The 11,985-nt window shown below is 35.8% G+C and overlaps 1 protein-coding gene across 2 annotated transcripts; it reads right to left on the reverse strand.

The window, feature by feature from the left end:
- Positions 1–1,560: 1,560 nt before the first annotated feature.
- LOC112520422 (26S proteasome non-ATPase regulatory subunit 1 homolog A-like) lies at positions 1,561–10,477 on the reverse strand. 2 transcript variants are annotated; one of them, XM_025128810.1, is made up of 13 exons: positions 10,200–10,477; positions 8,436–8,499; positions 7,620–7,725; positions 7,320–7,428; positions 6,864–7,032; positions 5,194–5,663; positions 4,948–5,083; positions 4,598–4,846; positions 4,294–4,514; positions 3,934–4,192; positions 3,472–3,704; positions 2,558–3,074; positions 1,561–2,067 (listed from the first exon to the last, which is right to left on the reverse strand). In XM_025128810.1, the coding sequence occupies exons 1-13, from the start codon at positions 10,343–10,345 to the stop codon at positions 1,741–1,743; spliced, it is 3,006 nt and encodes a 1,001-aa protein (XP_024984578.1). In that variant the 5' UTR covers positions 10,346–10,477; the 3' UTR covers positions 1,561–1,740. The 2 variants fall into 2 exon arrangements, with proteins under 2 accessions (XP_024984578.1, XP_024984586.1); XM_025128818.1 differs by lacking the exons at positions 7,320–7,428; positions 8,436–8,499 and having other exon boundaries at positions 10,200–10,285.
- Positions 10,478–11,985: the final 1,508 nt, after the last annotated feature.

Genomic DNA, 11,985 nt, shown 5'->3' on the forward strand with positions numbered 1-11,985 from the left:
ATTTTTTGAACAAAAAAGTATTCAGATCTATAAAATTAAACAAATATAACAAAAAAGTACTTACATTGACAAAAAAATAATTACATTTAAAAAAAATTGATAAAATTTATTTTAATTAAAATTAAAATATATTCTGTCAGTGATTTTTCAAACAAAAAATATAAAAAAATTTAAAAAGAATTATTATTAAATTTATTTTAATTAAAAATAAAATATATCATGTATGTGATTTTTCTAAATTAAAAAAAAAGATTTAAAAAAATTACTTATTAAATTTATTTTAATTAAAAATAATAATAACTCTCTTTATGAGATATAATAAATATTCCACCTCCACCCCCCGGAGGTCCCTATATTGAAGTTGATAAACGACATTCTGTCTTAAGTCAAGATCACCCGTAGCAAGTACTCATTTCCGGCCTACCCTAGGGCATGAACAACTCCAATTAACCTCTTTCATGACCCATGGCCCCAGTGTGTCACTGGTTAGCAAGATGGGCATAGAATAGGGTTTATTCCTTATATTATTTTTAATTAAAATAAATTTAATAAGTAATTTTTTTTAAATCTCTTTTTTTAATTTAGAAAAATCATATACATGATATATTTTATTTTTAATTAAAATAAATTTCATCAATAATATTTTTTAAATGTAAGTATTTTTTTTTTGTTATATTTGTTTAATTTTATAGATCTAAATCATTTTTGGTTCAAAAAATGTTTAGGGACTTAATCGTTCAAAATATAAATGTTCTTTTTCGGATTTTTTTTTCATTATTTTACCACATTAACTAGTTGTACAAGTCATAAGAATGTATCCAACAGGTTTTAGAAAAGTCCAAGGAGTTATTTAACATGTTTTGGATTGTCACTTATTTGTTCCAAAAAATTGTCCAATGAGTTATTTAACATGTTTTAAATTGTCCAATGAGTTATTTAACATGTTTTGGAATGTCCAATGACTTRTTTGTTCCAAAAAATTGTCCAATGACTTAATCATTCCAAACACTAAAGTCCATTGGATTTTTTTAGATTTTTCCCTAATTTGTATAATTCAATAAATTTGAAGGATTCCATCCATTTCAAAAAACGAACCAAACAAAAGAATTGGAATTTGGTCATATGTCATTAAAATCGTTCGAATTCCGCAAACCATGAGGGCACTTAAGAGTATGTATTTTTGGGTTCTCCTTGGTAAATAAACACATCCAGATATCCATTGTCCATTCTCATCGGTGTTTACTTGTTTACACAATCATTATTAATATTTAATATTCCATCCAATTTTCTATTGTCGATATCACACATAAAACTGTTCGTGTCATTCGAATTTGGGCCATTATGGTATTAAAACCCCAACAACTAGCATCTAAGCTGCACAATTTTGAATATCTGACTTCGGTTCTGGTTGAGTTTTGAGGACGAACAACTTGTTCACGGACCAAACCGATTACCGAAATTTAAACCCCATCACATACTACCAAGGCTTTCAACGTTCAAAAGTTAGTTATGGTGGTCGAAAGATCCATCCATCACACCCCCAACCAACCAACCACAACATTTAGAAACTCAATGACTGCTATTTGCAATTGCTGAACCTGAAACTAACGAGTATAAGTACCAATTTGAATGAAATCTAACATTAGATCCAATCAGATTGACCTGATTTGATTCAAGAGAAAAGATACAACTATACCCAAACCAGTTTTTCAAATTGGCACTAGTTACCTACAAGGCTGATCAGGTACTGTATTCAAATGGTTGAGGTGGCTGAGGCTCATCATCTACAGCCATGCCTGTGGTGGACCCTGGTTGTGTAGTTGCTGGTGCACCACCAGTAGTTGATGAGGGTGCATCGGTTAGAGACAACAGTTCTGGTTCAGTAGGGTGCAGGTCTTTTACAAGAATAAAACCGGAAGCAGCTGCCTTCACCGGAACATATCTGCTATCTTCTAGGAATTTGATATATTTCTCTTGAGCAGGGACCACTCTTGCAGGGTTTGTCAAAATCTCAAAAGCTGGTTCAGGTTCGGCCTTCTTTTCCTTCTCGGATGTGGGGCTATCAACCTGCCATAGATGCATAAATAATCATTTTCTAAGAATCCAAGTCGATAATAGAGAAAAATGTAACCTCTTTACAGGCCATATAGGCTTTTAGGGTGCATTTGGTATATTAAGATGGAACTGGACAAGACTGGAAGGGTGAGAGTGAGAAAAGCAGGTAAAAGAATTATGTAAGGTTTTAGTGTTTTACACGGGTAGTTTCACAATTATCTATTTTGTGTCATCTTCCAGAGTTCTGTTCCACCTATTTTGGTATTTCTGTTCTGTCCCACTAAGTTCATCCTGTACCAGTTGAACGTCACACCTAGCATGGGACAACAATCTTTTGTTTTGTCCTGACCAATCCGGCCCGTATCAAATGCACCCTTGAGCTACTATTTCTATCTTAAACAGGCAAACAGAATAGGAACATATAGTAATTAGTAAGAGGAAGGTTTCCAAACAAGTAATGAAGCAGTCACAACAAGATACAAATGACCGAAAGAGAAGTTACCTGCATAGAATCTCCATCCTTCTCAACTGAAGTTTTTCCTTTCCCAGAACTTGAGGCGGCAGCAGAATCGGTGCCAGATAACTTTTCAGCATTAGCTTTTTCWGCCTCYTTCTTAYTRGCTCTRGCCTTGGCTCTWGCYGAWGTKGACAAAACAGCAGTCGGGAGTTTSACAGCTGATGTGGYGGTSGGTACRGWYGTKGGYCGAGGRTAYTCAAACAATGATGGTTTSGCRTGWGAYAAGAATTCAAAKCKTGGTACTTTCAAGTCATAGTTGAGTCCAATTAAAGCTGTGGGGGAGAAAGCTAAGCTAATGAAGTATATTAGAGGATACCAGTACCAAAATTGGCTGAAAACAGCAAGCCCAATGACTGCAGTTATCTTGTCATGCTTTGTTTTGGAAAGCAACTTGATGGTAACATTCCTTCCGCCAGCATCGAGAATTCCAGAGGCCAAAATAGCCCCCATCTTACTCATCGTATCTTCATGTTTATCCAAAATGATCTTCTCCAATTGCCGCCTATTAGAGGTTAAAAACCCACGAGGAAAAGATTAATAAACATAGCAGCAGCAGATTTATTAATTACATCCTATTAAACATCTATGGAAGAGCAGTAATAAAATACTTAAAGCATACTGCAACCAGAAATAATTGAATTTTTTTCCATTATAGGATATGCCAATGTCCAATAATACCTGGCAGGCTGGCACTATTTCCTTATCCAGCCAACTTTCAATCTAAGTCACTTATTTGACACTTGTGATCATTACAAAATCGGGATGGTACTGATTTTGGTCCATGTGATATTAATGAAAAAGTATTAATACATTTTGGCTCCAACACTTTTATCAGACTAACTAATAAGTGCATAGTCAAACATTGCAACTACTGTCGAACAGGAGAGTAATAAAATTACCTGAATGTCCCAACACGAGAATCGCTAGCTTCACTGGTTTGGACCATCACCATAGCCATTGCAATAAGAGCACCTTGACGAACAAAATCAACCACATCTGATGTCAGGGGTTCTAGCAAAGATATAGCCTCGCTTAGGCAAGTACCAGCACAGGAAATGCCTACGGCCAAAGCTGCCCCATATCGTACATGGGGATTGTAAGACTCGGACAGGAGAGAGACAATACGTGGGGTCTGCAGTAGGTAGAACCAAAAAGAAAAGTATCAACACATGCTTGGTCTCTAAATCATAATCCACCCAAAAATAACTAAAAAAATAAAACTAAATATCTGTGACAATTTTATTCCCGAGTAACAGCATAACACCTCACAACAAAAAGAAACTTAGCTAAAATTAAACTGGTGAAAAATCAACAAGAAAGAGATTAAGTTTCTGAACGAGATTAAAAGAAACACCACCAACCTGTTCCGGTTCAGAGTACAGAACAAACCCAAGGGCTAAAACAGCAGTCCTTCTGACATCATCACTCACATCGGAAACAGCAAAGTGCAGAAGTTGTCGGATTGCCTTGTTATTTGCTGTCCCACTGTATGCCAAAGCCAATGCATACATGCCACCATAACGTAGTATAGGATCTTGATCCCGGGTCATCTGTTCAATTAGTGTGTCTGCTTGTTCTTCTCGTCCATAAACTGTGAGGGCAATACCCAATGCCAACCCCCTACATAGCAAAAAGTTAATAATGTTAACAGTTACAACTAACAGGAAGCCATAATGTTATACTGATATATTAGGAGCACCTATTAAAAAGCAATAATTCACCTTATGATCTTTTCATGTTGTGTCTCATGAGCATACACCAGCATTTCGCTTGCCTTTTCGCTTGCAGTTCCAACCATTAATAATCCCATGCTAATACCAGCAGCTTCACCAGCAACTGCACTGTCGGTGTAAAGGACACTCTTAATCTCATCATAAACATCTTCATCAGCAGTTCCTAGAGCTGCCAAGCCTAGACCTAAGCAAGCACCATGTTGAATAACCTGCACCAAAGAGGGTGTAGAATAAATCTAATCTACTAGTAAGGACAGTATTGTGGGAAATAGTGGATGTGGCAAACAAGCACCTCAACATTAGTATTTCGCAGGCTATCACGTAAGAATTGTTTGATCCCTTCCCCATGGTTTGCATGAATCAGTCCCAAAGCATAAAGGGCACCACCTTCAGAATATGGACTACCACCACCACCAGATCCGCTTTGGGGAAGGTAAGGGGCCATCAGTGATCTTCCTTGTTGCAGGTGGCCTCTGTGAATAACACCTAGCCCAGCAGTTGCACTAAATTTAGCCCAGTTTGTGGCCCTGCCCAGCCAGTCCTGACATCATAGGCAAGCAACAACGTTTAGAAATGCAACAAGTCATTATTGGAATCTTGAGCCACAGAATATAAACCAAGTGCACTACAGATGATATCTACCAGATTCTCCCTTAGAAATGTATCCACAGTAGTTCCAGCATGCATAATTGCATTAGCGTATATAGTTGCACTGTGGCACACACTGTTTCTCATCTCTACCGATTGCTTTATTGTTTTCAGAATAAGTAGATCCGACCTGTTTGTCGATCCAGATCACTATAAGAACCTTCCACAATTATAAACAAAACCAAAAGTACACAAAACTTGGTTGACACCAAAAGCTGAAAAACTGAAAAGGTTTCTCACTTGTTGTGACTGTATAAGAACTGCAGAGTCAGCTGTATTGAAGTTTCCCCAGACAGTATTTCTCTAAGTTTAGTCAACTCCTCAGCATATGTCAGTTCACCTGGATCTATTTCAGGCACAGTAGCATTAGGTGCTTGGGTTTCAGCGGTGATTTGAGTGTCTTCTGACATAGATGGATTTCCACTTTGAGCAGAATCTGTTTCAGTTACAGTGGTTACAGGAGGAGCGGGCAACTTTGGACTTGAGAGCCCATTTCGCACACTCAATAGAAAAGCTTGGTGTTCATTCTCAACGAGATCAAAGGCTATTTGAAATGCAAGCATTGCATCGTCTATATTCTTAGAGCGTAGAAGTTTCTCTAATATGGTTGAAACACCCTGGGGCTCATCCAGAAACATAAGGCACTGACAAATATTCAAGTAATCTGGAGATGCCAGATCCTGATAAACTTTAACAAGAAGACGAAGAACCTGCAAATTTGATATATGGCAATAAATGGATTACGAGAGCAAATTTGGATGCACAACAGCATATACATGGCATTCCATAGAATTCATGTTGCATTTTAATGAATGTATATATTTATAGAAAAAAATCAATGTGTATTCTCATACGGTATTTCCAACTAAAAACTACATAAGAACGTCAAGTTTCCTGCAGAAAAGCAATACCGAGTTCTATTGCTCAACTTGGATGCAAAAGATAATCAGATCAACAGATCATGTAACTAAAAGCCATTATTCAGGTTAAACGGATGCCTGGAGGAATTGCAGAATGTAATTGTGCTTGTTAATGACACGTACACATCCAAGAATATATCTGAAACTTTGCTCACCTTGATTAATGTTTTGGTGTTAGATAATCACTAATGAACTACATTGTGCTTTTGGCTTCTCATGTTAGCTTAAATTGCTTATAACTTGGTCCCAAAAAAAAAAAAACTGTTGCCCTTTTTTCTCCTAAAAATTCCGTACACCAAGATTTCCAGATGCCATCTGGATTTTGGAACAAATGAATGAACTAAACCTTCCTCAGTTTCACTTATGCAATTGGTGTGCTGATCCAACAATTAAGGGGTTGTTTGTTTACCACTTAATAGTTCCATTAAGAGGCAGCCTCTGAATCGTTAAGAGGTGAATCATGTTTGGCAAAAAAAACTTGCCTCTTAATGGTTCCAAAACCTTCTGAATGATTTTGTATCCAGGGCCTCCCTTAACCATTCAGCGCCCTAATTTCATTGTAAACTGTCACCAAACAATTAATTTTCATTTTGCACTATATCAGGAGCCTCCGAATCATTTTGCATCAAAGCATTCAGCAACTGCCAAATAGCCCCTTAAGTGGTTTTCATGTTCTTTTGGTGAGATGGTGTCTATTCAGCATTTACATACAACTGCAACTGATCTGTAACTATTTTCATATTCCATTACTCCACATGCTCAAAGTATTGCTGAACAAGCAAGATGCAGTAGATGACGAATACATCCTGAAATCTAAGAAAGCTAGCCTATCAATTTGATCCTTAATTTTTTAAACAAAGCTCATAAATAAACAAACATAAAGGATAAAGCAAGTGAAGTAGTCAGACAGCATTATCTGAGATTATGGAATTAAAAAAAAAGAACTTAATAGGATGAGCAGCATACTGTTGTTACATTAAACATATTTACCTCACATCGGTATTCTCTTCGATTGACAAAGGCATGAGATACATTCATGCAATATGACAGAGTTGCATGAACATTATCACTGTTTGTAATTGCTTCCTTAAGCTTATCCAATCTTCGACATTCGATGGCCATCCCAATAGCTTGTTGATATTTCCCATCCATTATACACCTAAGATTTTAAGGAAGACAGAAAAGAACAGATAAAATGTGGAAAAATTAGTGTAGATTTTCTATACATTGTCAAAGTGTAAATCTTTTATCATGTGCAATTTTTAGGTCATGACATATATCCCATGAATGTACTATCTAATTAAGGATATCTGAGGAGTACAATATTCATAGGGATAACAGTACACTTGTCATCATCTAACTGTCACTTGTGTAAAAATTGTTTACACTAACAGTGCAAACAAAAACAATGTACCGAATTAAATGGAGAAGTAAAAGTTGGTTTACTTGTCAAGCATTCTCTCAACTATTGCTTCCAGCCTAGGGTCCAAATCTGCAGCTTCATTTGATTCTGCGGCCTTAGTTCTAAGAGTTGCATATTCATCAATAGCTTTAGCTGAACAAAGGAAAAACATCATACCAAACAGTTTGTGAGGCCATACTCTACAAAATTATGCAAAAAATATTGAACTAGTACCATTCTGGGTTGATATGATAGATAATCAACTCTAATGCCATACAGAACACAGTTAAACTTCAAAGTGATCATTACAAAGGTCAAACGGGCATCCATCCAGCTATCCTTACCAAGAAGTGTATGGACATAGTCTGAATCTTCAGAAACATCAAATAAGCTGCCAGCTCCGAGGGCATATGATAACGAGTCATTGAGTTCTCCCAAATAATAGAAAACCTGGAGCAAGTAATAGCGGTATATAAAGTAAAAACAAGCAAAAGAGAGCAAAATTAACAATAACATGATTATACGAGTTCATACTTAAAAGGAGGTACACAGCCTTCTATTTCTTTTAGTATTGCAGGCAGGAGATTCCACAAAATCATAAATTATGATAAAAAAATCCCTGGAGGAAAAATTCCATTCCATGTATAAATATGAAAATATAAACCATTCAGAAGAAATACTTGAAGCCGCAACCTGAAAGTGTTTACCATTCAATATAATTGGTACGGGATGATATATGCAAGCATCAATTTGCAATCACTAACATCAACGATCCATCAACATAATTCATTCCCTCTTTCATCAATGTTTTCTCATCCAAAATATGTCATCAAAATTATAGTTTTTCCCTAAAGCAATGATAATCAATCAGGCCGGTTTCCTCATGTAGAAAATATATGTTCACTTATAAACGCAAACCATCCAGACCAAGAGGATGAACATGACAAGTATTGAAATCCATGATGATAGACAAGATTGGCAGAGTCAACAAAAATAGAGTAGGGTGGCATTTAGAGCTTTCTGAAAGCATATAGAAAGAGATACAAAACACTTGCAGGTAGTTACTAAAACGTCACTGGTTTGTCAAGCCAATAGATAACCCTGACATATGTTTACAACTCAGCAGAAACAATATGGCAGCAAGAGCAACAAGTTCAGACCTTAGAAACAAGTAAAGCAGCTAACTGTCTTTGATCAAACTCTTCGTCTTCATATAAACTCTCTCTGGGTACAAAAATTAATAGTGTCAATAAATCCATCTGAAAGGAACTTAGTCTGAACCTTACAGAAAATAACATCAAGAAAGCTTCATATGCAAAAACTTACTAGTTACTTCTATGCATGTATTAGTATAATGCAAAATCCAGTAAAATAACTGAGCTTTGAATGTAAACCACATAAAAAGATCAATATGAGACTCAGTTCCAGGTTTTTACATAAATAGAGTATAAAGATGAATAATTAGCAAAAATATGATAGGAGCCAATTCAGTATCCAACTCCTATGACAATCTGAGAAATTTATCCAAGTCTTTCTAATTAGCAAAAATCTGAGAAATTTATCCAAGTCTTTCTAATTAGCAAAAATAAAAAGATCGATATGAGACTCATTTTCAGGTTTTTACACAAATAGAGTATAAAGATGAATAATTAACAAAAATATAATAGGAGCCAATTCAGTATCCAACTCCTATGAGAATCTGAGAAATTGATCCAAGGTATTTGTAATATGCATACTGACTCAACCATAGGAATCATCCCACGCTTACCATAGAAGCCAATCGATATCCAACTCCTATGACTCCATTCTCCTTGAAGGATACCTAGGTCATTGAATGTATCATTTTCCCTCGATTTACTACTATCAAAACACAAAGCTTCTTTCCAGTACTCCCTTTCCCCAACGAAATGCAAAAAATTTCATTTTGGACTGTCGCAAAATAAAAGCATCATTTCCGTTCAAGGTAAATTCCCAATCCAAATTTACTTTACAACTTGTATCTTCTAATGCACTCTGAATCATTAACATGAAAGTTTCACAGTTCAGTGTGCGGTTTTAATACCAACTGCAGTCATGTTGAATATGTTGGTTCTTAAATTCTTATTTGTCTGACACGGTTTACTATAATTCAAAAGTTCACTAAAGTCTTCTCCTATAGCATTTTGCTATTCAAGTTTTCAAGTGTAAAACTCCGAAAGTTATCTAATAATGATATGAATTTGCTATTATGTGTAATATCATCTCCAACCTCTATTTAAGTATTTGTCAAAAATAAAGTTATTACTTTGACTTATTTTTTTGAACATTGAGCTTATGTATGCTTTCGGCTGCAAAAGTTGCATCTTGCAGATGTTCCATGACTGTCTTTACTATTACTTATTCATACTCTCAAACTCGCATCACATTTTCCAGCAACAGTTTATGGCACCAGAGTATGCAGCTTGAAAATTCCCTAGCACCTACATTAGTTAGCATAACTAAAATCTTGACGTTTAACAGAAAATCATATTCAACTCTTCCTCATACATGTTGAACAATGCCTGGTGCCATTTCAGCACCCACAGACCTAAAAACACTACACTGATAGAGAAAAAGACAATGCTGACTTTTACTCACAAACCAACTTAATGACATCTAAGATCATTAGATTCATAGTGCTTAATGTTTCAAACAAGCTGCCTATCATAAACACAACCCTTCTAAATTCAGCTAATTGCCTCAAAACTCAATCCGGATTCCATAGAACCAAAAGGTTTCCTAATATAATCCATCTTTAAATAAAAAAAAAGCAAAGATTAACGAACAATAAAATCCCTTCTAATCAAGTGAAATTGCTTCCAAAATCGAGTTAAGCGTTCTAACTTCCCAAGCGAACCAACGACAATGAAAATACATATACGGGAGGAGGATGAAGTGACAATTACATGATTGGAACGCTGGTAGAGATCTCCGGCCAGAAGTAGTCAACGAAGGCGTTAAGATTGGAGAGAGCGTGGAGTTTAAGGGACGGATGTGGCTCGTTAAGCATCGCTAAGAGACCACCCGCGGAGCTCACCATAGTCGCAGCCATTGTTTCGTCGTCCAATAGCAACAAACAAAAACTGCTGTTCCGAGCAAAATATAGAGGTTTTAGATCTGGGATTAGCACTTTGGGAAGCTGGTGAAGCCCTAGGAAGACCGATAGCTACGATCGGTACGATGAGAGAGAGCCTGTTTCTTTGGGAAGGGGCAAGCTTTGCAGTGATCCTGACTTATTTGTAATTTAAATCTTTTTATGTGGGTTTATTGGTAATTGTCTGAATCTCCTCTAAACTTCGTAAATTTGCAGTTTTAACCCCCCACAAATTTTCAAATCGAATGAGAAATAAAAATCATTTTGAAGTCACGAAGGTTCAAATGCGGTGACTTCAGGCCATCTGCAAAGCAGGTGGTCACCCTGGGATTAGTTGGTTCGCATAGCGGGTTGGATATTCAGGTTAATAAAAAAAAAAAGACATAGTAAGAATTGAAAATCTTATTCGGGAAGAAATATAGCAACGATTAAGGATCTTACTTGATAAGTGACAAAAAAGACTTTTTCGTTAAGCACCTGTAAAATACATTTACCAACAATCTATTTTGATGGCCAAAAATGTTACTAGATAAGGTAAGTGGGATGGTGATTTTTGTCGACAAATGTTTATCCGATAAACGTTTGATAAATGGCCTCTTAATTTTCTTTTAGTAACAAAACGGTTACATTTAATTGTAAATGCTATTGTTCCTTTATTCTTATCATATTGAATAATATATGTAAAAAAAAAGACCACTAGAAAAGCACATTGTTCTTGTAAAGTTAATGTTCTAAAACAGAACAAGATTAAAGAGGGTAAGTGTTTAGTTAGGTTTCTATTTTGCAGTTTGGTTTGGACAAAAATACAAAGTTTTATGTTCGATCATTCCCTCTTATCATATCATCCAAGTATTTACGATTGAAGCCTTGAAAAAATGATTCTTTTATATGTGACTCTCATTAAACATAATATATTAGAGTCTAAGGGTTCGTTTACCTAAACACTTATCCGGTAAGCACTTACTGGTAAAATTCAACAATATCGCTTACTTATCGGATAAAATTTAATTCACTAACACGCATCGTATGCAACAACTTAATCCTAGTAAGTGTTAACCATGGTAAGAGTGGTCGCACTCACATACCGAGTAAGACTCTCGATTCTTGCCTTCGCTCTTACGAGATACGATTCTTAGTCCTTGTCATATTCGTTTGGTAAAGTAAAGTGACTTGGTAAGCGCTTACCCGAGTAAGCGTTTGATAAACGGCACCTAAGACGAATGCATATGGGATGATTAATATGTACACTTTGCATTTTAAATAAAGCTAAAAATTTCTTTTACCATCCGAAAAGAAAACTCAAAGTGCCATTATGACCATCGAATCATAAATAAATGTTGGGCTCTAAACCCTAAAAAGAAAAAAGCTTGAGTATTTTTGTTATTCGACGTAGGTTCGATAGTAATTCGATATATATAATGTTCAAGTGCAATGTATTAATGTGAATTATTCTCTTGTAAGTCCCAGTAGATGTATAGTGAAATGTTCTTGTTGATCCTCTCTCTCAGTGATTTGATGATAATCCCTTTTTCCTTTCGATGTATTTCTGTATCTGTAATTTCAGTTCCAGCGATCATACACTGAGCTTGTTCAGTGAT

Source organism: Cynara cardunculus, assembly GCF_001531365.2.
Source record: "Cynara cardunculus var. scolymus isolate 2C chromosome LG 1, CcrdV1, whole genome shotgun sequence".
NCBI classification, from domain to species: Eukaryota; Viridiplantae; Streptophyta; class Magnoliopsida; order Asterales; family Asteraceae; genus Cynara; species Cynara cardunculus.